The sequence below is a fragment of the Neovison vison genome, chromosome 2 (genome assembly GCF_020171115.1).
Source record: "Neovison vison isolate M4711 chromosome 2, ASM_NN_V1, whole genome shotgun sequence".
NCBI classification, from domain to species: Eukaryota; Metazoa; Chordata; class Mammalia; order Carnivora; family Mustelidae; genus Neogale; species Neogale vison.
The window spans coordinates 18889146-18917130 of NC_058092.1; the positions used below are offsets into that span (position 1 = coordinate 18889146).

The 27985-nt window shown below is 53.8% G+C and overlaps 1 protein-coding gene across 2 annotated transcripts; it reads left to right on the forward strand.

Moving 5' to 3' along the window:
- The first annotated feature begins 962 nt into the window (after window positions 1-962).
- LDLRAP1 (low density lipoprotein receptor adaptor protein 1) lies at window positions 963-26070 on the forward strand. 2 transcript variants are annotated; one of them, XM_044237474.1, is made up of 9 exons: window positions 963-1131; window positions 11167-11309; window positions 12147-12259; window positions 14184-14298; window positions 19667-19739; window positions 20067-20153; window positions 20712-20842; window positions 22419-22453; window positions 23973-26070. In XM_044237474.1, the coding sequence occupies exons 1-9, from the start codon at window positions 1044-1046 to the stop codon at window positions 24115-24117; spliced, it is 930 nt and encodes a 309-aa protein (XP_044093409.1). In that variant the 5' UTR covers window positions 963-1043; the 3' UTR covers window positions 24118-26070. The 2 variants fall into 2 exon arrangements, with proteins under 2 accessions (XP_044093409.1, XP_044093410.1); XM_044237475.1 differs by having other exon boundaries at window positions 22422-22453.
- Window positions 26071-27985: the final 1915 nt, after the last annotated feature.

The following is a 27985-nucleotide window of genomic DNA, read 5'->3' on the forward strand; positions in this document are numbered from 1 at the left end:
CTGGGGACAGCTCAGCCCCATCTTTCTCCCAGCACAGGAACAGGACTCCTGTCTTCTGAGCTAGCAGCAATCTTAGAAGCTGAAGTTCACCTTTGCCGAAGTTCCCCATCTAGAAGAAGCCAGACTGTGGCATGGAGACATGTGCTCTTTTGACTGCAAAGCCCAACAGATGAGTATAGGATCCTAGAGAGAACTCTAAATCTTGGACTTCACACATCTGTGCTGGAGGAATTCTAGAATCCAGACTGCCGGCAAAATGCCTCCTACTAAGCATGGCAGGATCTGGGTCCAGGTCATGCAGCACCTGACCTTGGCAGATTGGAAGGATCACTAGAAATAGGATCCCATCTCCTTTGACAGATAAAGATTAAGACCTAGAGGGGGGTAAGGAATTGCCTCAGGTAACAGAGCAAGTCAGTGTTAGACCCTAATACCCAGGCCATATCACCACATGGGGAATGGAGTGGGGGGTGGGGCAGCCCTGGAGCCCTGATCGTGCCAGAGAGCAGCCTGCGTGCTGCTGGGTGAATAAAATGCCGAGGTGGTCTTACTAAGGAAAACTTTAATAGTCCTGCCCAGTTCCCAGCAAAGTCCGACTACTCCCACCTCTCCTTCTAAGCCTCCCATTGCCCTCGGCATTACCCTCCTCTAGGGCAAGACCCTTCTCTCCGACCCTAGGTCTAACCATCTGTAAAATGGTCCCCAAGTATCTTATAGCTGGGCTGCCTAGAAATCCTAGGAACAAGGGGATTGGGAGAGGGGGGAAAAGAAGGGGCCATTCGGGCTTTGGGCCCTCTACGTTCGTTGGGGTGCCCGTTGTGTGGACTCCCTGGGGAGCAAGAGCAGGAGCCCGGGCTGGGCGGGGCGAGGCAGGGCGGTCGGGGGCGGAACAGGGGGCGGGGCCTGGCCGGCCATCACCCCGCCCCGTCGGACGTCGGCGCGGAGCTCGCGCCGCGGGGGGAGGAGCGCGGAGCCCGCGCGCCGCGCGGCCCCGGCGGAAAGTTTTCCCTGACGGAGTTTTGGCTGTGGCGGCCGGAGCGGCCATGGACGCGCTCAAGTCCGCGGGGCGGGCGCTGATCCGGAGCCCCAGCCTCGCCAAGCAGAGCTGGGGGGGCGGCGGCCGGCATCGGAGTGAGTGTGTGCGCGTCCGCCGGGCCGGGGCCGTGCGGGGGTCCAGGCCAAAGGGACCGGCTTCCCGCGGGCGCCGGGGGCAGAGGCGCGGTCTGCCCGGTGCCCTGCGGCCCTGCCGGGTCCTGCGGGGGTTTGGGGGTCGCCGGGGGTCAAGTCGCGCTCCCACTCCTGTCCCCGCTCTGTGCGGCTGGGTAGGAGGGGCAGAAGCTGGGGGAGAGTGCGGAGCTCGGGGTCCCCAGGTGCAGGCGGCAGTCGGAGGGGCCACAGGTGAGGGGAAGAGACGTGCGCGAAGCCCGGCACCTGGCCACTTCGCGGCGCTGGGCGGCTGAGGGGAGACAGTGCTGGGGGAGGAGGGGTGAGCGCCGGGTTTGGGGAGATTCCTGTAGCCCTGCGCCCTAGCTACGAGGTCCGCGGCCGGTGGGAGCCCATTTGGCTCCCCCCGCTCCTGCCACCCCCTCCGCCAGCCCTGGAGGTCGTCTTTGGGCTCCCAGACGCCCAGAAACAGGCTCAGGGGTGAGCAGGCTTCTTGGGTACCTACTTGAGGTTGGGGGCAAGGCTCAAGCCTGGGGTCTCAAGAGGTTTCACACCCCGAGTCATCCAGACCCCTGCGGCCCCTCCTCTTGACTGGCGTTCGGGCTAATTTTGAAACCTGTTTTCTCTCGCACTTTCCCCCTCGGGCTTCCGAAGTCCCAGGGCGCCCAGGCGAATGGCAGACTTGTCGCCACCTCTCCCCTCTCCCGGGGGCGTCTGGGAGGCCGGGAGAGCCCCCCCCTCCCCGGCTCTAATTACTCTCAGGGAACCTGTCACCTGGCACCTTCCCCTGAGGCCTGAGATACCCGGCGTAAGTCCCTCTTTTTTCTCCAAGAGAAAGGGAGTGGATTGCCTGGGGTCACACTGGCCTTCCTGGTAGTTGTGGAGCCGGAGCCTGGACTTCGGTACACGCCCACCCTCCTATCAAATACCTGGGACTCCAGCTTCTCCCCTCCCCCTCTACCCCCCCCCCCCCCGCTAGAAACCACTGACAGTACAGTCACACGCCACCACCCCCGTCCTTCTTTTCAGGGCTCCGCCAGGGGAGCCCGAGTTCCCAGTGCCAGCGTGTCTGGGCCTAGAAAGCCCGCCCTGCCCCTCCCTCTTGCCCCACTCCACTGTTCCAGCTGTGGCCACCTCCTAAACCAAGACTGGCACTGGGAACACGGGCCGTGGCCTGCTGGTGGGGGTGGGGTCAGAGACCCATTAGGGCTGATCAGCGCCAGGCCAGGGATGCACCATCTCCCACACTTATTGGCCCCTAAATATAGCCCCTTTAAATACTTCAGGGATTTGACTGGGACTTCTGAGAATAATGATTTGTTCCAGTGGTGGAACCCTGCAGTTCTCCTGGGAAGGGGGAGGAAGAGGGGTGCTAGGTAAGGGAAGAAAGCTTTAAAAGCCTCTGATTCTGGGGAACGGGGAGAGGAGGCCACCTTAGATGGTGGGAAAGAGTTTCTCATGCTGCTCTCATCTTGAGCAAGTTGTTTTCCTTTCCGGCTCTCAGTTTCCTCACCAGAAAAATGGGATAAAACTTCTAACCTGACAGGGGTGTTGAGAAACTTATTGATTAATGCTTCCTACTGGCATCTCATTGGTGGTTTCCTTCTGTCCCTCTCCCCCCTCCTGTCATGTGGAACTTCAATGTGACTATTACTGTGATGAAACAAGTTTTGAGGGCTCAAAGCCTATCTACACCTGCAGAGAAAAGGAGAGGAGAACCCCCCTCTCCCCTGCAGACCCCCAGAAAGCCCAGAATGCTGTCCTGAGCCTTCTGGACCCAGAGTGATCTGGGTGGAATCTTCACTGTCCTTCATTATTGTCAGTTTTCTTATCTGTAAATTGTAAATAATGGTCGTACCCAGCTCAGATTTGTGTGTGTGCGCGTATGTGTGTGTGTGTTTGTGTGTGTGTATTAAATGAAATAGTGTTTTGCCTGAAATAGCAAAGGCAATCAATAAAAAGTAACTACTGCTTTTGTCACTCTATGTTTTACGCAGTTTTTGCTTCTGTTGTTTCATTTGCTCCTGTGAGGTGACAGAGCAGGGATTCTTTTTTTTTAATAGATTTTTAAAATTAATTTTTAAAAATTTTTTATAAACATATAATGTATTTTTATCCCCAGGGGTACAGGTCTGTGAATCACCAGGTTTACACATTTCACAGCACTCACCATAGCACATATTTTTTTTTTAAAGATTTTATTTGTTTTATTTGACAGACAGATCACAAGTAGGTAGAGAGGCAGGCTGAGAGAGAGAGGGGAAGCAGGCTCCCTGTTGAGCAGAGAGCCTGATGCAGGGCTGGACCCCAGGACCCCGAGATCATGACCTGACCCAAAGGCAGAGGCTTTAATCCACTGAGCCACCCAGGTGGCCCCAGAGCAGGGATTCTTATCAGACCCTGTCAGAGATAAAAGACTGGAGGTTCAGGCGCCCACACAGCTTTATAGAGGTAACATTCCAAATCCCCAGCCCAGGGGTCTCATCACCATGCCTCTTACGAGGCACCATGACTCTGGCCATGGGAGGAGCTGGAGTAGACCCCATCCCAGGTTGGGCTGACAGTAGTGGCCACAAGGTAGAGAGGGAAGCTGTGGGTATGTCTGGGGTAGCTTGGCCTGATGAGTTATTCCGGTGATCTGGAATGGAGCCCCGTGGTTGACTTTTGGGGGCCAAAATGAAGCCTGTGGAGTTAGACTTGAAACCTGCTATCAGCCATGACTTGCTCCTCCCCAAACCGCTCAAGATCCTCAGCTGGGATTAGCATGATCATTGTTTTATTTGTGGAGAAACTGAAACCCAAAGAAGGGAGGCAGCTTGCCTGAGGTCACATAGCAAGCTAGATAACCCCAGGCTGTTTTGCACTGAACCTGATGGCCCTGTCTTCCAGCTGGTCCTGAGTCTGAAGAACTACCTCCCTCTCCCACACACGGTCTTTTTCCCATCTCTTCAGGAGCCATAATATTTTATCTCAGTCCCTAGCCAGGGATTTTCTTTTCTTCCAGCGGCTTGAAAGGAGGCTCACTCTGGCCCCTCAGTACCCTTCTTTCCAAGAGGGGTCCCCTTTGATCGTTAGGCTCCTTCCAGGCTCTCCGAGGACTCAGCTGGTAAAGAAATACAGGGCACAGGTTCCAGGAAAGTTAGAGTACGGTGGTTTGTGGGGAACAGAGGATCTATTTGTACTTACTTAAAATATTTACAATAGAAGATATTATAAATAAACCCCCAAGTCATAATACTTATTGATCACAGAATATGTGCCATGTACTGATAGGTGCTGGAGAGTCTGGTGAACAAGTCTGTCTGTCTGCCAGCAGTGCTCAAGGTCTGGTGGAGGAAGCAGGATGACCAGGGTGCAGGCGAGTAGTGGTGACCCTGTGAAGAAGGATAAAGTGGTCTGTGAGGAAATGGCGGGGACCACTTCCTTAGAGTAGTATTTCCCTTTGGATTCTTCTAGAAAGCAGATGCTGAGAGAATGATCTGAGTGCGAGTTATCTATCTGGGAACAGACCGTAGGAAATATCTTTAGGAGAAGTGAGAAGGGAAGAGAGTCCAGAACATGGACAATATGAAGCCAGTCGCCAGTGTGGGTGACTTGAGCGCCATCCCGTGGGGAGCTTTGGGAAGCAGTGGAGAATGTGCTCTTCAGTTACTCTGTTTGAGGGGCAGTTCCTGGCAGTGGTGGATTCAGGGATAGGAGCCCTGAATGCCCCAGTCTGCATGGACATCGGCCCTTCTGGTAGCCATAGAGAGCTGCAGGCAGAGAGGTGGCTAGTAAGGGTGTGTGTGTGGAAATTATGTCCACTTGAGGGGATCGAGGTGGGGGGCACTGCTAGTGTCAGTGCAGGCAGTCAGGCCTTTCCAAGAAGGTGACTTGGAACACATGTGAGAATATAGGAGGGAGGAAACTGGGAACAGCTTTCCAGTCAGAGGGAACAGCAGGTGCAGGGGACGTTTAACTGGAGGCTGGGGCCCTGCTTCTCCCAGGTCTGCTGACTGAGGGAGGCATAGGTACCTTAAAGGAGTCAGGTCATTCCATGCTCACGGAGCGGCACTCTGTTCAGGCAGCCCTGCAGGATAGGACACCCACCCCTCTGGGTCATCCTGGACCTGACCCCTGGCTCACATGAAAAGGGGCTTGGTGGGCTGCCGGTGTGGGTGAACAGCATGGGCTGTGGGAGGCAAAGAGCAGCATTGTTTTTTCTTTTTTTTTTCTTTTTTTTTTTTTTTTAAAGATTTTATTTATTTATTTGAGAGAGAGAGAGACAGTGAGAGAGAGCACGAGCGAGGAGAAGGTCAGAGAGCGAAGCAGACTCCCCATGGAGCTGGGAGCCCGATGCGGGACTCGATCCCGGGACTCCAGGATCACGCCCTGAGCCGAAGGCAGTCGTCCAACCAACTGAGCCACCCAGGCGTCCCGTAAAGAGCAGCATTGTTAATTATGAGTCATGGCCAGACTCCTCTGAGTCTCTTTTATCCATAAAGTGAGAATCCTAATATATCCTTGCCTCTCCTCACAAAATACAGAAAATGGCTGTGTGCCCATTCAAGCCCTTAGCCCTCAACCCTTGGTAATGACAGTAGCTCACACTTCAGTGTGCCGGGCATGGTTCTGAGCCTACCTGATGTGTAAACTCTCTGCATTCCCACAGCAACACTATGGGGTTGTCCCAGTTTGTAAGTGAGGAAACTGAGGACCAGGGAGGTGGAGTGACTAAACCCACAGCCCATCTCCAAACCCCAGGGTTTTAACCTTGACCCCTCGTTTTTCTTTCACAGAGTTTAGGTACCCAGGAAATGAGAGCTTATGCGATAGTAATTTTTAAATTATTTTCTTTTGATAATCTTAACAACTTCTGAAATTTACCTGGCACTTTTTACATGCTGAACCTGTTTCTGATGATGCTCTTGAGGAACTGAACCCGTTTGTCAGATAAAGAGACTGTGGCCTTAGAAAAGCAGCTACATTCTGGGTCATGGTAGAGCTCGAGTTGCCTTTTGAGATGTTTCCCTTTGGCTTCTGAGGCCATCTCCCCACCAGACTGGAAGAGGCTGGAGGCCAGGGCGCTTGGAGGTTCCCCCTGGCCCATGGGTTTGGCTGTTGCTCTGATTTTCCAGACACGAGCCAGGCTGGTTCTCCCCTTCTCCAAGAGGGGCACAGGGGCCCCTTGCCCAGCTCTGAGTCCTGGGCAAGGGGCCTTAATGAGGAAAGGGCACACGTTTGCAGCCGCAAGTTAAACTGGGCATATGGTCCGTCCCCAGCTAACTCTGACAGCAGGTCATTTGTAAAATTGCTAAGTTAAAATAGCGCAGTCATTATTCCACCACAGGGCTGAAAATAACCAGGACCGGAACAGGGCTGTGGACTGAGGCCTGTATTTGCCTGAGGACCTCTGGGAGCTCTTTCTGAAGCCCTGGACTCCTCCCCTAGGAGCATGTGGCCCTAGATGGCAGGCTGGTGGGCAGGCGGTGTGAATGCGTTTGTCTTACTGAGTGCTCTTAGGGGTGGGTTTCTTCAGGGAGGGTGTGGAGCATGAGAGACCTTCCACCTCATTGAAGAGAAGAGTCATGCCCAGAAGGACGGTATAGGAGCAGAGGTAGGATTCCCTTCCTTGAGGGGAAGGAGGATCTTGCTGAGCCTGGGAGGATGAGGTAGTGGGAAGGGGGAAGAAGACGAAGCACAGCTGCAGCTTTGGACAAGAGTGCACCTTCTTCAGTTCCTGGGGGAGACACACATGACCAGAAGTCCTTCAAGAGGAAGACACATGGTAGACAGCTGCTGAGTGTGAGTGATGTGGCTGGAAGGAGGAAGGAAGAAAGGGAAATCCATGCTCAAGAGAGGCACAGGCTCAAGAAAGAAACGGGAGGCCAGCTCACAGAGGGAAGATGCCCCATCAGCGGGTGTGACCATGGGCTGGGTCCTGTGCTAAGCACATTATGTTTTATTATCTCATTATCTAATTTAATTATCTCATCAAAGGGTCAAAACAGTAGCCCTGTGAGCCGGGGACTGTTATTTTCCCCATTTTATGGATGAAAAAACTGTGACTCTGGGAAGGTAATTAATTTGCTCAACATCACTCAATGTCAGACCTGGGGTTCTAGGATTCAGGCCTTTGCTCTTAACAGCTGGCTATCCTGCCGTCAAAAAGGCTTCCTGGATGAGGGTGGACACAAGGGGTTTCAACCAAATAAAGGGAAGGGCATTTCTGATAGAAGGAACTCCTTGAGTAGAAGCAACTCCCTGAGCCAAACCATAGAAGTGGGAAAGAAAATGTTAAACATCACGAGGAAGAAGCTCTGCATGGATGCAGTGTCCGTTGTGTGTACATGTGCATGGGAATGAGTGTGTGGATGCAGGGATATTGTGGGAGTGGGCACTGGGACACCTGTGACTCCCCACAAGTCATTGTGGGACTTGGCCTGTAGTGGATTGGGAGCTGGGGAGGCGGGGCAGGGTAAAGCTCTGACTTGCTGTGTGGTCTTGCACAAGTCCCATTGCTCTCTGGGCCTCAGTTTCATCATCTATTACATGAAGAATTTGGGCAGAGGGTCTCCATGGCTGATGAGTGGCAACTGGTCTACCAGGGCCCTCATGAAGGAGGCCATGGAATAGAAGGGTCAGGCCTGGGAAGGAAGAATGCAGAATATGCCAAGCATTTCAGAGGTCGGGGAGGACTGGGGAATGTTTTGACAGCAAAAAGGTCATCTGTGACCTTGGCAAGCTTTGGCCCTTTGGAATGGAAGGGGCGGAAGTGGCTTTGGAGAGGAGCCAGGAAAGGCTGAGCTGAAGGAAATGGGATAGTGGGGACATGAAAATGGTGGGGAGGAAGGATGTTTGCTGTAGACAGGGATGGATAGTGAGATGAACGAGGCCATCCGTGATTGGCCCCCCAACACCAACCCCTGATTGGTGTTTCCTGCCTGGAGCCTTATATTGAGAAACAGTCCAAAGCCTGTAATCAGAGAATAGAGCTGCAATTGATTAGCAGTGTCTGCCAAGGAAGCTAGTGATGGGGCAGCATGTAGTTGGCCATCCTTGCTTAGATGCATCTTGGGTTGAAAGCAGTAGTCTGAATACCTACTTAGGGGGGATCCTCAGGAATTAGGAATTGTGGGAGGAAATATCTCTGGCTCTAGACACTTCTTCCTGACCTTTTGATAAAATCAAGGTGATTTGCCTCATGAGAAGATAGTGATGAAGTTCTAGAATATAGGTGAGGTTCAGTGGGGTGAGGTCCGGAACCAATGACCAAGAAAGAATTCTTGAGACATTTTGGTTTAAAATGGTGGTTTATTAAAGCATGGGAACAGGACCTGTGGGCAGGAACAGCTGCGGCTTCCCGGGGGATGTGAAGAGGGCCGGCAGGTTTTGTACCATGGACTTGGGGTGGAGGTAAGGAAAAGGGAGGTTTCAGTAGAACTTTCATATGCTAAAGAGGACCTATAAGATACCAGATACCAGAGGCCTTGCCATTGCCAAGGTTGTTTTGCCCTCTAGCAAGGTATTAACATTAAGATGGGTTGGAGATTTTTTAAAGAATGTCACACCCGTTCCACCCAGGAGTGGGGGGCGGGGGAGGAGGTTGCAAGGTGTCAGCCTTTTGCTTTGTCCTTAGCCAGCCTTCTCTTCCCTCATCAATAGGATGGGCTACTGATCAGGAACTTGGGCTTTAGAGTTAGGTAGATGACTAATGTGACAAATCACATGTCCTTTGAGCCTCCCTTCCCTCCTTTGAAAGGGGAATGAAAGAATGCCTGGCTGGAAGGTAGCTGTGAATGTTAGAAGTAGTGGTCAGAGCTGCTTTGTTATTACTCTTGTCTTTGTTACTTGATAGCTCAGTCTTGAACTGATGATGTGATGGTGGTCTTGGTGGGGGTGGTCTTGGTTTCTCTGAGGCTGAGGCTCAGGTCTGAGTTGCCCTGGGGCTTCCATCACCCAACCCAGGACTGGGTCACCTCTGGGATTTTCTGATTCTTTTTGGAGGATCAAATGGAACAGGCTTGTGATTGATACAGCAGAGGATAGGATTCCTTGGGGGTCTTCTCAGGGGGGACTGGGCCTCCTGTTGGGGTGGTGGCCCAAGTGCAAGGGCTGGAAGGCAGTGGGCTGGGGCTCGCAGCTGAAGATGGTTTTGAGACATTACAGACCTGAAAGAAGCCTTGGAGTTGTCCAGGTCATTTCTTCACTCAGCAAATACTGAGTGCCAGCTGCATGCCAGGCTCTGGATGACCAGCCAACAAGTCCCTGCTCACCTGGACCTCAAACAGGGGGACCGGGTACACCTGTAAGTTCTTGTAAGGAGCCCTTCCCCCCCAATACCCATGCATTCTTTTTCAGATGAGGAAGCAGTCAGAGAGAGAGACAATGGCTTGCTCAAGTCAAAACCAAAGAGGTGTGGGTATGCAAGGCTTCTTATGGCTGGTGGAAAAGAAGGTAGAACCCCTGGAGGAGGAGAACTTCAGGACAGTTGCTGGGAGGGGCAGCATGGGCCAGACAGGGTAGAGGGCCCAGTACTGCCACCTAGGTCCAGTAGCGCAGGAACCCCTGAGCCAGCCTGTGCCTTGTAGGCGGGGCCTGCAGCCCTACCCGGCCTCAGCTGCCCTGGCACCATTGATGCCCAGTTCGAAGCTTTCTTTCTGTGGCTCTTCCATTAGAGACACTGAGGGCTCCTGGATAAGCAAGGAGAGTACAGGATTCTCCCAGCTCCTCTCCCAGAAAGTGGTCCAGGGAAGCTGGCCCTGCCTGCCTCCAATGGTGGCCTCTGGAAACTGATTCCTCTGTGGATCCTGCCCTATCCAAGATCGTGGGTGAAGCTGAAGAGCTGTTTCCTCCGCTTTAAAGTGGCTACAATCATCATACCTCCTACACTGCATTGTCAGAGAAGGGGTGATAATGGACAGGCAAAGGGCCCTGACATGCAGGAGTGTGGGGTTTTCATTTGTCTTGGTGATCTGCTTGGAAGGATCCCCAGAGACCATCCTTCACTGCTGGCTTCATTGCTTCCAGCTGAGTGATCTGGGGAGAAACCCTGGGGATTGTTCAAACCACTGATGAAGACCACACTTGCCCTCCTGCCTCTCTGCTTGCTTGGGGCCCTCTCTCACATGGGTGGGGTGAGGTGGGGGCTTTCCAGCTCTCTCTCTGTTAAGTTTTCATAGCTCCCATCTCCCAACCTTCCTGACCTCAGTCTCGGGCAGAGTTTTCAGAGGACCCTTCTGTGTGCCCTGCTCTGTACCCTGGCCTCAGCATTACTAGGCTTAGAGGGGAGAGGGGACTTTCCCAACACATGGAGGTGGTGGGAAGCAGAGCTGGGACTTGAACCCAGGTCTGCTGTATTCCAGCAGCCTTCATAAGATGTCATTTGAGCACTCACCTCTCCCTTTCCTGCCCCTGCCCCCACCTCTCTCCTGGTCCTCCACCCCTGCCTCTTCCTCTTCATGGCTGTGGAGATGGAGGCCAGTAAGAGTAGGCTAGGGCTCTGGGAACCACCCAGGTTTGAGTTCTGACTCCCAACTCTTTATTCACTGTAGGTGGCCTTTTGATGACTTTGCTTCTCTGAGCCTCAGTTTTCTAATCTGTAAAGTGAGGATAGCATCCACCTCCCAGGATCATGTAGAAAATTCAGTAAGAAAATAGCATGGTTTGCTCTCAGCAAGTATTGAAGTATAGAGTTTGGGTTTTGAACTTGAAAATATGGGCTCAGATCTTGGCTCTTATACTTGCTGGCTCTGTGGACGTGGTTGTGTGATTTCACCTCCCGGGCTTCAGTGTCTTTGTAAGTGGGTAAGCGATGAAAGTGTCTGTCTCATAGGCTGTCATAGGTTTGAGAATATTTTATGGAAGGCTTCTTACCAAGGTGCTTGGTAGGTACTGGAAAATGTTAGTCCTTTATTATAAGTAAAAATAATGGTAGATGGACAACCCCAATATCCTTTGCTAGGTCTTCCTAGGAAATGGGTGCAGGGAGGACAGGGTCTAAGGGACTGTCCTTCTGCACAGAGCTGCCGGAGAACTGGACAGACACTCGGGAGACACTGCTAGAGGGAATGCTCTTCAGCCTCAAGTACCTGGGCATGACACTGGTGGAGCAGCCCAAGGGCGAGGAGCTGTCAGCTGCAGCTGTCAAGAGGATTGTGGCCACGGTGAGCCCCAGTCAGGGTGGGGGAGCCATGAGCCAAGGGCCGGCTGCTTCTTGGGGTACTGCTCATCCCCTGCTTACTACCCTGATGGGATGCATCTCAGTTGTTCCCATCCTTGACTCCCCTTGCATCTGGCTTAGGGACTCTGGTAGAGGAGAGCCACTGGGCTTGTAGGGTCAGGGTCCATGTCCTCCTCTCCAGCTGTTTTGGCCTTGGCCTCTCCCAGGCTCCCCCTCCCCCAACTCAGGTCCCTTACCTCAGGGTTGGTGACTTAGTGCCAAGGAGTAGTGGGGAGGTTGCGGTCACGCAAGCACTTGCCCTCTGACCTGAGAGATGGGAAAATGCACCAGAGACAGATCTATCCCCTCCCCAGCTCCCCGTCCTGAGTAAGGATGGCCCTCTAAATGCACCTCCTTGGTGGCCTTGGACCCTTCAGCTCAGACACTCTTAGGTCTAGTGGGTGGAGTGGAGAGTCCCCAGGAGTGATCCTGCTGGGTTGTGATAGCCCACTCCGTGCTCAGAGTCTGTGGGCCCTCTTAGCAGTGTGTTCTGGGGCAGCTCCCTTAACCTCTGAGCTGTTTCCTCCTCAGAAGAAGCTCTGTTGCCTCTGAGGACGACTCGAGGTCCAGTGCCTGGCAGACAGCAGGTGCTTCATGAGCCGGGGTTGTCCTGTGTTTATCACAGGAGAGTGCTGACTGCTGTCTTCCCCAGCGTGTCTGATGTCTCTACGCTGAGGCCTCACGGGGGCCTCGAGTCTAGGGCTTAGACCAACTAGGTGTAGCCCATGAGAGTAGGTCCCAAGTGGGGCAGGCAGGTTCTCTCACCCACATCTACCCCAAGGCCAAGGCCAGCGGGAAGAAGCTGCAGAAAGTGACCCTCAAGGTGTCGCCACGGGGGATTATCCTGACCGACAACATCACCAACCAGCTCATCGAGAACGTGTCCATTTACAGGTATGCTCAGCATCCCCCACATTCACTCTGCTGCTTGGGTTAATTGAGGGGGGTGCCCTTTCTGAACCTAGGTTCCACCACTTTCTGTCTGGGTGAGCTTGGAGCCTCAGTTTCCTCCTATGTGTGTGTTTGGGGGTGGGGGATGGAAACAGACACTGCCTCACGGCGCTGTTAGAAGTGCTGAGTGCACAGCACCTGGTCATAGTGGGTGCTCAGTTAAAGGGCAGTTGCTGCTGTCATTACTCCTAGTTGCAGTAGGCAGCTGAGGCCTAGTGAGGACTGGGACCCTCTCCCCACCGCCCCTCCCCAGGCATGCTGCTGAGGCAGGCTTGGAGCCGAGAGGTGTGGAGTCACTGCCTTTTCCTTCCACTGTGAATGCAGCAGCTCTGGACATCTGGCCAGGCATTCAGGGAGGCCTCAAGGCAAGAGTCTGAGGCCAGAGTGTAGATGGTATGGGGGGATGGGGGTGACACTGTTCTCAAGGAGGCAGAGCACAGCCCTTGAAACCTCAAGCTCTCCCTGTTCCCTCTCTTGGCTGGTTGGTTGTAGGATTTTAGTGCTGGAAGGGACAGTCCATTTTACAGATGGAGAAGCTGAGGCCCAGGGAGTTGCCTGAGGCCCCACAGTGAGGTAGTAGCTGGGCTGGGACCAGGGCATAGAGGCTGGAGTTCTGCCCAGCAGGCACTCAACTGCTGGGCATTCCTCCGCCCTCTTGCTTTGTCTCCAAGCATGTGGCTCACCCCGCTGGAGCACAGGCCAGTACTGGGTTGGGGAAAGAGGGAGGTTGGTTTTAGTTTCTGGCTGGTGTCCTCCTCTCACCTTCCTGATTCTTCCTGTCTCCTTTAACTAGGGGAGCCTTTTGACCCAGCCCCTGTCACCAAGGAGGGCGTGTAGGGAAAGCAATAGGAGAGAGAGTATAAGTATTTCCCAAGAGAGCAGAGAAGGAGGGGCTTGTCTGACCTTACAAGGCCTCCCCAGGAAGGTGGCAGGAGGCTGGATCTGCTGGGATGGAGAAGAGGTAGCTGTTGGCTTGTGGGTTCTAAGTGGTGCCGATGGCTGTGTCAGTGGCTGTGAAGGAAGCTGGGGCCGCACTAGGGGAAGGAGTCTGCTGAGCTCCAGTCCCATCTGGGGCTGCCAGTTCCTCTGCTGATTGACATTCCCAGGCCGAGCAGCTGGCAGGGAGGGAGCAGACAAGAGGGGTTGGGCCAAGTGTTCCAGGAGGAGGGAGCTGCTGTGTATTCCTCCTGGACCCGCTGGGGCTCCGGGTCTGGTCATCCTCACACTCCCTCACCCAACTCCCAGCTCCTTGACCTCTGACCACAGCTCTAGGAGAATTTGCCAGCAGTCTCAGTCATCCTGAGAGAGAGGGCCTGGAACTCCTATGACCTCTGGGCAGGGGCATGACTGGAGGGCTGGGAGGGAAGGCCTGGTGAGGGGCATGGGCGGCTGGGGCAGTGTCCTGCTTCCCCTGTCTGGTCAGGGCCATCTGGACAGCACAGAGCCTTAAGGGAAGCATGGCAGTGATTACAACCTCTGGAATCCTCAGGAGATCCAAGACTTAGCTTCAGTTTCTCATCTGAAAAGTGGGGATAATAATAGAACCCTTCTCAGGGCAGCTCTGAGCATTAAGTGAAGTCATATCTAGAACGTTGGCCTGGGATGCAGGAAAGGCGTAGCTATTACCATTCTGGAGTATGGCTCAGTAGAGGGGGGAAGTCCCCTCCACTCCTTCCTGCCTAGCCTGTTTGCCCCCCATTGATGGCCCAGAATGCCAGGTCCAGAGGCCAAAGCTGTCTCTCTAGTCTCCCCCTGGTGGAGTAGCATAGTCAGCTCTTGGGGAATCAGGGGAGATGCCCTGTGGGGCAACCCATATGTGGGCAGGCCCTTGCGCTGGGTTTGGTGACACTTCCCGCTTGCCTTTCAGGATCTCCTATTGCACAGCAGACAAGATGCACGACAAAGTGTTTGCCTACATTGCACAGAGCCAGCACAACGAGAATCTTGAGTGCCATGCCTTCCTCTGCACCAAGCGGAAAGTGGTCAGTGGGGAGAGGCTGGGGCCCAAGCAGGCTCTGGCCTTGGCAGCCCTGCCCTAGGGGGGAGGCAAGAGCCAGAGGTGATATCACTTAATAGGAGGAATGAAATTCCTGGGACCCTCACATGGATGCTAAGAGCACTGAGTAAGGCTGCGGTTAGTAGGCAGCCTCACTGTGAGCTGCCCTCAGTGGCCATCCTGGCCTGTGGGTGGTGACAAGGCCATGTCCCCAGTAAGTGCCCTAGTCCCTTCCTCTTTAACATGATTGATTGGATTTGAAGGGGGGGCTTTCCTGTCAGTACGGTCTGGGGGTTCAGGGCCTTTTAGGAATTAGTCCTTGGAGACTGATGATCTGAGGGCTCATGGGAAAGGCTAGGGGACCTGGCTCTCTATAGCCAGAGTGGGGAGGGAAATGGCCATTTTTTGGCACCTACCATGCGCCTCTGTCAGTGGTGGGCTTTGAGGGATCTTCTGTTTAGTCCTCATAGCTCTGTGGGGTGACAGCTGCTACTAGCTTCGCTATTTTTATTTTTAACAAGGAAGCAGATTCACAGAGGTCAGCTGTCTTGCTGAAGATGACACAGCCAGCTGGGCAGAGCAAGGGTTCAGCCCATGCTGCTTCTCCCGCTGCATGACTGCAAGGAGCCCTGAGCTCCTTGCCCCATTTCCAGGCTACCTCTGGCCACTTCCAGCTGAGACGAGTGGAGACCCCTGTGGTCTCTGGGCTTTGTCTTGAACTTTGCGACAAGCAGGCAGAGTGAGTTCACCTTTGGTGTTGAGGCTTTGTTTGGTCGGAGGCCTGGAGGTGTGAGCATCTGCTCTGTGAGGAGACTCTGACGTTTATTGGTTTAGTGTTGGCCTCTGTTAACCTTGTACGGAGCCCAGAGCCCTCCCCAGATCCTGTGGTCCTTGGAACCAAGGAGACAAGATCATCTCCCCTACCCCTCTCATCACAGACACGTCAAGGACATCACAGTCTTTACGTGACCCCCCAGGCTTCCTGCTACCCATCAGGGCCTGCTCGAGATATGGTGTTAGTTTTCTATAGCTGCTATAAGAAATTACCGCAGACTTAGTAGTGGTTTAAAACAACCCAAATTTATTCTCTTTTGGTTCTGGACGTCAGCAGTCTGAAGTGGGTCAGCAGAGTTGGGAATCCTTTCAGAGGCTCTAGGGGAGAATACATTTTCTTGCCCTTTTTAAACTTTCTAGAGACCACCGTTCCTTGGTTCCTGGCCCCTTCTTCAACCCGAGGGCCAGCAGTTCAGCACCTCCCAGTCTTCCTCCTGCTTCCGTTGTCACTTTGCTTCCCTTGTCAATCCATTGTCACTATCTCTGAACCTCCTGCCTGGCTCTTAGAAGGCTCCTTGTGATTGGGCGCCGTAGGTAATCCAGGATAACCCCCACCTCAAAATCCTTAACTTAATCACACCTTTGAAGTCCCTTTTGCCATGCCAGCTAACCCTCACAGGTTCTAGGGATTAGGATGTGGACATCTTTGGGAGCCATGATTCAGCCTACCAAGGGCTTTTGGAGGGAACACTGCAGGATGAGACAGATTAGGGGTGTAATTCTGGCTGCTGTGCTGTGTGACTGTGGATAAGACCCTGCCCTTCTCTGGGCTGCTTGCCCATCAGCAGAATGAGGAGGTCACCTCAGTGACCTCTAGGATTATTCTGAAAGGCCCCTTTCTTCTGTGTACCTTGTTTCTTTCCTGCAGACTCAGTGTCGCCAGCCACTCACCCAAGGCCTCGTGATGCCCCAGGTCCCCGAACTGCAGTAGCTTCTCCCATGACAGCTTTGTTCTCACAGACAGTGTCTCCTGGCTTTGTCTCTTAGGAGGCCACAGAGACTTAAAAATACAGGCTCATTATGTCCCCATTGTTTGTCTCTTCCTCCCCACCGACCAGAGCAGGCACTGGGCAAGGGCAGCTGGCCCATAGCCACTGCTGCAGAGTGTGGACCCTGGGCAGGAGGGGCGCCAAGCTCCAGAGGCTTCCTCTGGGAAGGGGTGCTGGGGGTAAAAGAAAGCGGATGCCAGCCCAGTGGCTGAAGGGAGGCCTGGTCTGGGGCCAGAGGACTTTGGACAGGCTTGAACAAAATCAGCTTGCCCCAGGCCAAGAGGTCAGTTATTGAGGAAAACAACCTGCCTGCAGCTTGGCGCTGACAGCCGAACCCTGGCCTGGCAGAGGGGGTGGCTCCTGCTGGACACCTGGGCCCAGGCTCGTCACTTTTCCTCACACACTTTGCTCTGTGTCAGGAGCTGACTGGCTCAATTATAGCTTATCCGCCCTTCCTTAGCCGGCTTTCTGCCTTCAGACAGCCCAGGGCAGGGCACGTAAACAGGCCACCCGACATGAGGGTGGTGGTCTCACGCCTTCCCCAGGCCACCGCTAAGCCCAGGTTGCTAGTAACCTGGCCATGTTGGAAATCCTGAGCTTCTCAGGGCTTAGTGGACCTTTCTGAGAAGGAGGCAGAGGCTGAAATGGGGGTCTCAGGTTCTGTAGCCCCCCAGTGGTCAGGTGCCTCCCCAGTTGTCCACTGCTGCCTGTCCTGGGTTGAGCACTGTGTTAGGACCTGGGGACCCAGGGAATCGGCTGTGGAGATACCAACAAGGTGGTGGGGCAGAAGGGCCAGGACTTGGTAACTGGAACCCAGGGGGCTCAGTTCTAGGGTGGAGGTCATTAAGTCTCACCAGAGGTCAGTAGGATTTCCCAGAGAAGGACACATTTTGATTTTGAGCTTTGAAGGCTGAGTAATGAGTTAAGAGTTTGCTGGCCAAGAGAAAGGGGGTGGGGGGGTAAGAGAGGGAGTGCACAGGAATCGGCATGTGCAAAGATGCAGGTGCAGAATTAAATGGTATGATTGGTGGTGGAGGACTCAGATGTGACTGGAGCTGGGGTGAGTGGGTAGAGTCAGCCTGTGGGGGAAACTTGAATTTGCATGCCGACATAGCGCCTGTTGCTTTTGGCTGGGGGCCCACAGTCTCCATGTATCCCTACACTTTCTCTGGGCTAGAAGTCTGTGACCACCCAGGGTGGCGGGAAGGGGTTCCTTTCTGGTTCACCCCCCTGTTCAACTCAGCTCGGGCAGCACAGCCACCCGGCCTCCCTCCCCTGGTGATTCCTTTTTGGCATGGCCAAGATGAGTTCCCCCAGAAAGAAATGCTTCTGTCTGCCCAACTGTGAGGCCTCCGCCAGCCCTGCAGCCTCGGGATTCGGAAGTGAAGGTGGGGTTGTGGCTTTGATGTGGCCCAGGGTTGTAGTGCAGGTGGACTGACAGTAAACAAAGTGGCTCCGCACCCCCCCCCCCCAACAGATTCTATCCCGGGCAGGCTGGGGCAGAGCTGTTCTGCTGTACGTGGCCGTTGGCATTCCTCAGGTAATCCTTCTGGGCCAGCAGGGCCTTAAGGGACCCATGGCCGTACTTGGTCTGAGTACTAGGTTGGGGTCTGGGATCCTGGGTGTCCTGAGCTAGACCTGGTCCCTTGAAGGAATTCACAGTCTGGTTACAGGAACAAGCCAGAGACAAGAAAAACTGGATGAAGTAGAACCCGGTTCAGGTGCTGAGGGACTCACAGGCCAAAGGCACTCCTAGAAGAGAGAAGCATTTAGCCTGCGGGATCAGGGACGGAAGACCTCCCCCTGGGCAGGCTCGAGCAGTCCTTTCTTGTAATGCTGCCCAGATTCCGGCAGCTGCCCCAGAGATCAGGGCCCGCCCAAGCCCCAGCCCGGCCTGGACTTGCAGCCACCTGCACACACGTGCATCTTGGGTTATGTTTGGTTTTCTTGTAGCTTGGGATTTCAGGGCGAAAGGGCAGGAATGTATGCAAATGAATGAATGGATTGATGCAAAACCAGTATCAGGTTCATGGCCCCAGATATCCCGGAAGCAAAAATAATGGTGTTTCCATCTCCCTGCCACACTAGGTGACCAGCCGCGTCTTGGGTATGTAGTGAGCTGACTCCGGCTGGTAATCAGCCCATATTTTTAGTTCATGGGCATTCTCAATGGTAACTGGGTCTATTAAACTTGATTCAGACGTGACAGCTTAAATTGTAAACAGCTGTGAAGAGTTTCATACTTAATTACCATATTTAAGTTTTGCCATAAAGCGCCCGTACTTCCATCAAAAATGTAAATGACGGAGACATTCAAATGAGATTTTATACTTCGTGAAGTTTAATTGGCATGGATCAGTCAGCTTGTTTAAGGATTTTAAATTTTAGAAAAAAGAGTTTTAAAGGCAGTAGCCGCAGATTCATTTCTCAATTAAATCAGGTTGTGTGGTGGAGGGAAAGGGAATGGGTCCGAGCAAGGCTGAGTAGGCCTGAACTTGTGCACTTGAAGGAATCTGGTGCTTTCTTCTCTAGGCTCGAGCTGTCAGAAGGAAGCTGGATGTCGCTTCCGGCTACAGCTGAGCTCTGGGACTCCCACTCCCTGCAGCTGAGCTGTGATTAACCCTGAACTGGAAGCAGAGAGAGGAAGAGGCTGCCATGAATGTGGGCTGGGGGTAGGTCCTGGCTGAGTGAGGCCTCAGGAGGCCTGCCCCTTGGGCTAATGCAGTGTTGCAGCTCTGGAGGGCTTGGCCTGCTCTGGGGATCAAGGTGTTTAGACTGGGTTCTTGCTTTAAGGAAGCACCCAGATAGGGAGACACAGGCATGTGAGCGGGTGCCACTTTGATAGACATGATGCCAGAGAGATGTTGGTGGGCCTGTGGGGCCCCAGTCCCGGTGACCTGAGAGAATTGGCGGGGTGCATGGGAGTTCCTCAGAGGTGAAGAGCCAAGGTGTGGCTCCCTCTTCCAGGTGCGTTATGGCGCTGAATGGTTTTGGTCCTCTGCCATGGGCACGCACTGAATTGTGGATCCAGTTGCACTCCCTTCCCACCCGGCGCAGGGCTGCCCGGAGTTTAACCCTTGCCTCTAGAAATTGGTCATTCAGGCAGTGGCTAGGCACTTTCCAGTTCTGGCTTTTCTGTTCTTTAATTCCAAGGGTTAAGTGTGAAGTTCTCGGGTAATTAGGGGGGCTTCTTGGAAGAAGTAAGCCCCTAGTTATTTGAATGTAGAGAAGCCCAAAGGAAAGGGGGAAAAGTAGAGGTGCTCAGCCATTGCAAACATTGGGGCTGGAATACAGGTGGGAACCTTGGCTGTGCTACCTACCAGTGGTGAGGATGTGGCCCAGTCTGCTCGGAGAGGGTGTGGCTTTGTGACACCGCAGGGCTATTTTGGTGACCTGGGAGGGGCTGGGACTCTGCCTTCACCCATCTGGGAGTTCAGGGCCTTGATGGAGCAGAGCCTCAGGCCTGCATTTCAGACTTGCTGTTACCTGCCTGACAAGGCACCCCTCCCCACCCCGCTTCCTGTTTTTCAGGCCCAGGCTGTCACCCTCACAGTCGCCCAGGCCTTCAAAGTCGCCTTTGAGTTTTGGCAGGTGTCCAAGGAAGGTGAGTCTTGTTCAGGGACACTGTAGGGGGTGGGAGTGGAACAGGGGAGGGCTGGCAGAGAGAGAGGAGTGGGGAGTGGGTACTAAAGGCCCAGGCCCAACTCTCCTCTTCCTCACCTACTTGGTGTGTGACTTTGGACAGGTTCCTTCACCTCCCTGAGTCCCATTGTCCCCCTGTGAAGGAAAGGAACAGCTGTCTCCCTCCCCCAGGGTGCTTATGAGGGTCAGATCTACAGTTTCTATTCTCCCTGCGGGACACCTGATGTGAGCCCCTGTCCAGTGATTGCTGGGGGTGGGGCCTGCAACCCTCTGTGCCTTTGTCCCGCAGAGAAGGAGAAGAGGGAGAAAGCCAGCCAAGAGGGCGGGGACGTCCTAGGCGGGGGCCTCCGAGACAGCACCCCGTCTTTGAAGAGCTGTGAGTCTTGGGCAGGGGATGGGGCCGGAATCAGCTGCATGATCGGGGGCTGCCCTTCATCCAGAGGGCCCTACTCACTCCCTCCAGGGCTGGGGCAAACCCTTGGTTTTTTATTTTTGTTTTGTTGTTAAATAAATAATACATGCTCAACATAGATAAATTAGAAAATGCAGATAAAAGGGAACGGTTACTCTTTCTGATGCATGTTCTTCCAAATATGTCTATGCAAATATGTAAGTATGTGTATACCCCTCTCTCAGTACATTTAACATCTTATTTATGTGATCTCTTAAAAAACTCAACACCTGTTGTGAATGTGAAAATTTTAGCTTAAAACATTAGTTGGGGTGAAATTTGGGCCCTGTGGGCAGCTGTCCAGCCATTTGGGGAAGTGCTGGGGTGGGGCTCTGGGTAGTCTTGTTGATAGGCTTGGGAGGGCAATGCCTGAGGATGGGGTCAGGACCAGGATGGCCTGGGAGGCTCTAGGACGGGGCTGGGAGATGAAGCCTGGAAATAGGAGACTCCTCCCACTGACACACCTGACCCGACCCCTCGTAGTGGTTGCCACTGGGAACCTGCTGGACTTGGAAGAGACGGCCAAGGCCCCGCTGTCCACAGTCAGCGCTAATACCACTAACATGGACGAGGCACCGAGGCCTCAAGGCTTGAACAATAGCAGTGTTGTCTGGGTGAGTGGTCATGTGGCCTGGGGACTCCACAGGGATCCAGTGAGCCTCTGCCTGATCCCTGGTTGAGGCCTGAGGCTTCTCTAGGGCCCAGGCCCTGGCACCCATGACTTCAGGCCTATGGGAGGACCAGACTCAGCCCAGCAGCGCCCAGGCCCAGGGTGGGGGGTGAACAATGTCCCCTTTGAACTCAGGGCTGCATCCCCAGCAGGCTTGGCTCCTAGCACAGCTGTCTTCTCACAATGCCCAACCTCTTGGTCTGAGCGCCTGTGGCTCGGCCCACCACAGAACCAGCCAAAGGCTCCCTTGTTCTTGGCGTGGGCACGGTTTGCTTCCGACACCCCTCCCCGCTTCGCCATCTGAAGGAGGAGCCTGAAGCCCGGTGGTTAGCAATTGGGCCCTGACTCGCTCTGTGACTCGAGACAAGCCCCCCTGACCTCTCTGTGTCTCAGGTTTTTCATCCCCTCAGTAAAGATGATGACCTCGGCCTGCAGAATTTCCCAGAGAAAACTGTTTTTTTTTTTTTTTTTAAGATTTTATTTATTTATTTGACACAGAGAGCCATCACAAGTAGGCAGAGAGGCAGGCAGAGAAGGGGGGAAAGCAGGCTCCCTGCTGAGCAGAGAACCCGATGCGGGGTTCAATCCCAGGACCCTGAGATCATGACCTGACCTGAAGGCAGAGGCTTAACCCAGGCACCCCTGTTTGTTTTTTTTTTAATTAAAAATACAGAAATTTTTTGCACTTGAAAATGATTTCAGACTTAACAAAAAAGTTATAAAAACAGTACATAGCATTCCCGTTCACCTCTCATCCAAATTCTCCACATACCAGCATCTCACATGAGCACATTACAGTGATGGAAGTCATGATCAATCCGACGCCATGAGGTCAGGCACAGGCTGTAGTCGTCACATGTCCACCACACGTCCCCTTTTTGCTCTCGGATCACTTGCAGAATCACATGTTACTTTGTCATTTTCTTTAACTGTAAAATATCTGGAATGGTGATGGACTTGAGAGACACAAATCCCGTTCCTTGCAGCCCCTTCAAGTAGGTATCAGGCCCGTTCTCTGCTGCCTGGGAACCACTCTTAGCACCTACCCATCCTCTCAGGGAGGCTGCAAGGAGCCCTGCCCATTGTTTACCCACCAGAGCTGTGGGGTTCCTGCTGTGAGTTATTCCCTCAGGAGCCTGGAAGTGGAGAAAAGCAAGAAAACCTTCTTCCCTACCCTCTTTGCTCTTGGAATTTGAAAGTCATCTACGTTATTCTGTCCAACCCCTCATTTTATGGAAGGAAAAGCTGAGTCCCAGAGAGGAGCAGGGACTTGCCAAGGGGTCCCTTGTGTTGTGGCAGAGCTGGGAATTCTACCCACCCCCCAGGTGCTCTTTGTCCTGTTCTATACCCCACTTTTGGGCCTGTGTGTTGAAATGTGTGTGCCTGTTCCCCAGGCACCCACCAGACTCCTGCGCTTGTGTCCCGAGTCCCCATAGCTTACCCAGTGCTGGGCTAAGGTCTGGCTGTGAGCACGGGCTCCCCCACTGAGGATTCATATCTCCTTCTTTGTTTTCCCCAAGGAGCTGGATGATGGCCTGGATGAAGCATTTTCGAGGTAACATTAGCTGGGCTCCTTGTGCTGGGGAAGAGGGCCTGGTACTTGTGGGCTGGTCTCTGGGGTCATTTGCCATATCTGAGAATATGAACTCTGACCTTTGCCAGGGTGTAAAATCTCAACTCGAATACCTCCAGGGATGGGGAACTCACTGTCGGGTTGGCCAGGTTTGCTAAAAGGCTCTTGCTGTTGAATCAAAAACTATTCCTAGTGGCTTCTCTACCACAGTCTGAGATGAGCTAAATACTCTGCAGCTCAGGTTGATTCCATCTTTCTACAGCTAGTGTAATCTTCCAAACCTGGCTTTTTGTAGGCTTTGTTCCCTCCAGAGACTTTGCAGTTGTGGAAGGGGGCAGGGAGGAGGTAATGCTTAATGAAGTCCATGGAACGATACATAGAGGAGGAATGTTAGGCACTATAGGGAGATATTTTGGTCTTGCACGAGGTTGATGGCCTTTCCCCATCTTCACAGGGGCCAGCCCTGTAGCCATGGCTACCTTAGCTTGGGGACATGGCACGGAGAAGGCTGGGCTGAGGAGAGCCCTGGGCAGCTCCGGGTTCTGAACACTGGGCGTGGTCAGTCAGGCGTCCCTGATTTTCTGGGAACCCTGAGCAGCCGCCTGCAGCCCGCTCCTTCCTCCCCAACTCCTTCCCTGCCAGAACCTGCTTAGAAACCCCTGGGCCTGGCCCGGGCAGATCGGGGGTCGGCATGGGTGGCTCTTTCATGGAGACAAAGAGATTCTTTTTACCATCTTCCTGCTTCTCTAGCTGACTACAAGGCCCTCATTTTAAGAAAATCTTCCATTTGCTTTTTCCAGATTACTTAAGAACCTATGCCCTTTACTAACAACTTTGAACAATCAGCAAAGCATTAAACAGGAAATAACACCATCCTGTAATCCCACAGCCCAGACTTGGGTTTAATTCATGCTAATCCTATACATATACATTTTTCTTTCTGCGTTGATCACTCACAATGGTATTTGCTTTGGGGATCCTGATTTTCACTTAACCCTGACCAATCAGGAGCATTCCCCCAGCCTGTTAAAAACTCCCTGGAAACACCTCATTTATTGACTGCCTCCCATTCCTCTAAGGACCTGGGCTGTACAGGTCCTTAACTTACATCTCCTCTGTTCTTTGGACGCTTGGGCTGTCTTCCTTCCCGTAACAGAGTTCTCGCCGCTAGTCCGCGCCCGGTTGCCGTGCCTCCACCCCGCATGTGTCCCTCGCTGTCCGCGCCGGCGCTGCCCTTCCCACCTGTCCCCGGTGGAGTCAGGGTCAGGGTGGCTCTGTGGCGGGAATGCCCCTGCCTGCCCCAGAGTTTTCTCAGCTGTTTGGTCCTCAAGGGTAGACTCTGGTCAGAGGCGCCACCTGCCCTGATGTCTAGGACTTCCTTCCGGCCCCTGTGTCCTGGCCTTCTCCCACTGGTGTGCTCTCACTTCTGCCCCGGCACTACTGCTCAGGCTCCTGCCAGCCCCCTTTCGGGGCCCTGGGCTCACACAGCTCTGCCTTCCAGGCTGGCGCACTCTCGGACGAACCCTCAGGTCCTGGACACTGGGTTGACAGCGCAGGACATCCGTTACGCCGAGTGCCACTCACCTGTCGACTGGGACAAGCCCGATGGCCGCGGTGCAGAGCAGGATGACCTCTTCAGCTTCTGAGGGCCCTGGTGCTGGTGGGACACGTGACAGACCAAAGCCACTTGTGGCGGCGTGGGGCGGGCGCCGGGACTCCTGGCCCTCTTCTGCTGGGTGGCAGCGCTGTCAGCCTGCGAGTCACAGCTGCCTCCAGTCAAGCAGTGGGGAAGGAGGACATTTTTTTTTTTTTGGCTCTGCTCTTTCTGTAAGAACTGAAGGATGCCTTGAATATTTATTCAGTGACTCCTGGTTCAACTCAGAAGCCGGTTTTGCGTCCGGCACGAGCGCAGTATTTTAACCAGCTTTCTGCCCTCTCTCGAGCCAGCTCTCTCTGCTGTGGGTGTCAGGACGGTGACCAAAGCATTTTTTGTTGTCCCTTCTCCCTTTCTAAGGACCCAGATTTCCCTGGCGGCGCCCCCACTCCTTACGGAGCACAAGAGGGCCCCACAGCCTCAGGAGAGCCCTGTCCTCAAGTGTGCCTTCGGCTGGGGCCCAGCAGGCCTGCGCCCCCGCCTCAGGCTCCCCAGTGGAGGGGCTGCCCCCGACCAAAGACGGTGCGCAGCTGGCACTTTAAAGCATACACAGCAGGTGTAGCCCTCAGGGGCTCCTCCACCGTGCTGTACTACAGGGAGCTTCCTGTCTGCCCCGCCGCAAGAAGGCCCGAAGTCCCGGCGGGTAGGCCCCGTCGTTGCTCAGAACCATTGTAATTGGCTGCCCACGGGTCCCAAGAGAGACTGCAACAGTGGGGATCATCTGTGACTGCCCTCCGTCGGGGTCCCCCGCCGTGCTCTTCTCCCCGAGTTGGACGGGCACGTGCCCACTCTTCCTGTTGCGTCCGCATGGGGGTCTCAGCTCCGACTCCCCACGCCTCCGGGGACAACGTGTGGCACCGAGCACTGAGACTTGGTCAGGACGGCTTTGTCGCCATTTTACAGAGGAGGAGACAGGCCCCGACTGTGGAAGGGGTAGAGTGCAGAGTAGAAGTAGATCTGATGCCAAAGTTGCCTCTCACTCTCGCCTTTCCCGGCTCGCACCTCCCTTCTTTCTGGCTTTGTTGTCCTCCCAGGAACCAAAAACCCCAGCTATTTTCTGACCAAAACGTGTTTCATAACAAACCATCTGGTGCCTTTCCACACACAACTGGCTTGAGCCTCCTGCCCTGCTAGCTGTCTGGCTGCCGATTTCCGTGGAAATGAAGTGTCGATGCTAATTGGGAGGGTGAAACCAAACCACACTCTGAAGCATCACGCTCTTCTTTCCTGGCTCTCGCCCCTGGGTCGGGGCATGGCGCTGGCTGGCTATCCTCCGTCTCCTGTTCTCCTCCCACTTTACCCCCCCAGGGCTCCCAGCAGAGCTGCATCTCCACATGGAGGTGCCTCCTGGGCTTGGCTTTACTGAGCTCAAGTCACTGACGCTTGCAGGTTGCGCCAGCCGGGGGAAAAAACACACCATTTCTCAGAATCTGCTTCTCCAAGCACTTGGAGTGTTAAACTCGGCCAGAAGTGCCTGGCCGAGGAGTTGGCGGGGGTGGGGGGGATTCATAGAGTCTTTATCAGACTTTGGAATCTGTTCCTTTCCTTGCCCTGCTCCTGTACCTTGCCGCCCCCCCAGACCTTGGTGCGGGCCCGTGGGTTTGTTCTGAGGCAGCAGTGGGTGGGCCCGACGCCAGCTGTCCCTGGCACCAGGGTCCAGAAGCCCCAGCCGTGCTGTGTGTGTGTGAGTGAGAAAGAGACAGAGAACAGGACTTGGCCTTGAGAGGCTGTGCGTGTGTGTGTGTGTGTGTGTGTGTGTGTGTGAGAGAGAGAGAGAGAGAGACCAAGAATGGGATTTGGCCTTCCTGTGGGTCCCTGGCTGACAAACTGTCCGTGTGCCCCCGTGTGTCTGCAGATGAGTCTTGTGCTTTGCTTTGTGTTGCTGTAAAAGACGTTCCCATGATGAAAAGATGGAGTAATAAAGGTTCTCTTTTTGAACCACAAAGAGCACTTGGAGGGAGTGGCCCATGGCCGGGTGAGCATGAAGCTCCTGCCTTCAGTGGTTGCGGTGGCAGTGACCACAGGCCGAGGTGTGGTGGGGGGAATGGTCTGTGGTCCACTGGTGGAAGCCCAGCAGGTGGAAGCCATCTCATCCAGCAGGTGTGGCCATGCGGTTAGCTCATTTTGGAGGGCTTGGGGCCACACCAGCGATCTGGAGCAGCGGGACCTAGGGTAGGGCCTCCTGGCCAGGGGTCTGTGAACCCATGGAATGTGCGTGTGATTATGTGTAGACCCACATGTGTGTTTTTCTTGGGGAGCATGTCCATTGTTTCTGTCACATTCTTAACGTGGGTCCCCAACATGCATTCATTACAGGGTCCCAGTGGACTCCAGATGGCGGCTTTGCTGTGACTGGAGACGGGGGTGGGGGATGGTGGAAAGAGTTTTAGTGATGTGGGAGACCCAAGGCCTCACTGAAGCTCTGACACTGGATCGATCACTTCTTTTTTTTTTTTAAAGGTTTTATTTATTTGACGCAGAGAAATCACAAGCAGGCAGACAGAGAGGGGTAAGCAAGCTCCCTGATAAGCAAGAGCCAGACACAGGGCTCAGTCCCAAGACCCTGAGATCATGATCTGAGCCGAAGGCAGAGGCTTAACCTACTGAGCCACCCAGGTGCCCCTGGTCACTTCTTTCCTTAAGCCTCGGTTTCCCCATTTAGGAAAAGGCTACTGCAAGTTTAAACCCTCCCACTTCCCTGGTTTTTGTGAGACTCACAGAGGTAGTAGCCATTTTGTCACAGGTGGCTACTGAGATAGCTCAAAGTTTATCTCAGAGCAAAAGGCATTCAGACCCTAAGGAAATCAAAATAAAATTTGACAATAAAGACAGCTGCTGTTAACGGAGCTCTTACCATGTGCCTGGGGCTGTGCTAAACTTGAACTCCTGAGCCCATTGCTTTTAGCTCCTTTTACTGCTGCGGCACCAAGGCTAGGGAGGAAGGCTGTCTTGCACCTAGCACTTTGCAGAGCCACAGGCGAGACTCGGATCTGTGGACTGTTGACCCCACCACGTCCTGACCTCCCTGGAGCCACACCTGGAGTCCTGCTGCCCATGGCGTCTTGTGAGCCCCACGGTGCCGGCCACAGAAAGACTCCCTCTGCAGGCTCCAGTGGGGGTTTCCAACATGTATCTCTTTGTCCCTTTTAAACAGCGATTTTTAAAATGTCCAGAACCCAAAGGCTGAGCCCTCTGATGTCAGGCAGACTCACTGAATTCTGAGTGGATCATAGATGACTAAGAAATGCTCTCCTTTCTTCTCCTCCCATAATCTGAAAAGACACCCAACAAGTTCATCTTTCGGTATAAATTTGGCCAATGTCTTTAGTCTCCGGATGTCTCAAATTATGACTCCCAAGCACCCGCCGTCTACTCTTTCATGCATAACAAATGAAGCTAGGAAGAACAAAGTCGCCTTTCAGATTTGATGTGACCTTCGGCTTCACTGGGTGGATGTCGAGGTCTTGTCTCCCAGGAGGAGACAGCATCCCAGTTAAATCTCTCCAACGACTTCTCAGTAAGCCCAGTTAGGGAATCAGGGTCGATTGCGTGCTCTCAGTTCTGGCTTTCCTCCTCCTGCCTCCCCGTTTGTACAGATCACGACAGGTGGCCTGCTTTTCTGTTACGGTGTGAACCTTTCTCCAGCGCTTCATATATGCCAAGCCCTGTTAGGTCCCTCACTCCTAACACCGGTGGTACTAATTCTGACAACTGCACTATGAGGTGGGTGGTCCTAGTCCCATTTTCAAGATGGGACAATGGAGGGTCAGGGAGGACAGACATGTCAATTGACCAAAGTGTCCCAGCCAGTAAGGAGCAGACCTGGGATTTGGACCCCAGTCTGTCTGACTCCAGTGCTT

What these genes read in the sequence shown, in the direction of transcription:
- LDLRAP1 (XM_044237474.1), top strand. Translation starts at nt 1,044, where the DNA reads ATGGACGCGCTCAAGTCCGCGGGGCGGGCGCTGATCCGGAGCCCCAGC. An exon ending in GAGAACGTGTCCATTTACAG is followed by an intron (nt 12,260 to 14,183) that starts GTATGCTCAGCA and finishes CTTGCCTTTCAG; the next exon opens with GATCTCCTATTGCACAGCAG. An exon ending in ACAATAGCAGTGTTGTCTGG is followed by an intron (nt 20,843 to 22,418) that starts GTGAGTGGTCAT and finishes GTTTTCCCCAAG; the next exon opens with GAGCTGGATGATGGCCTGGA.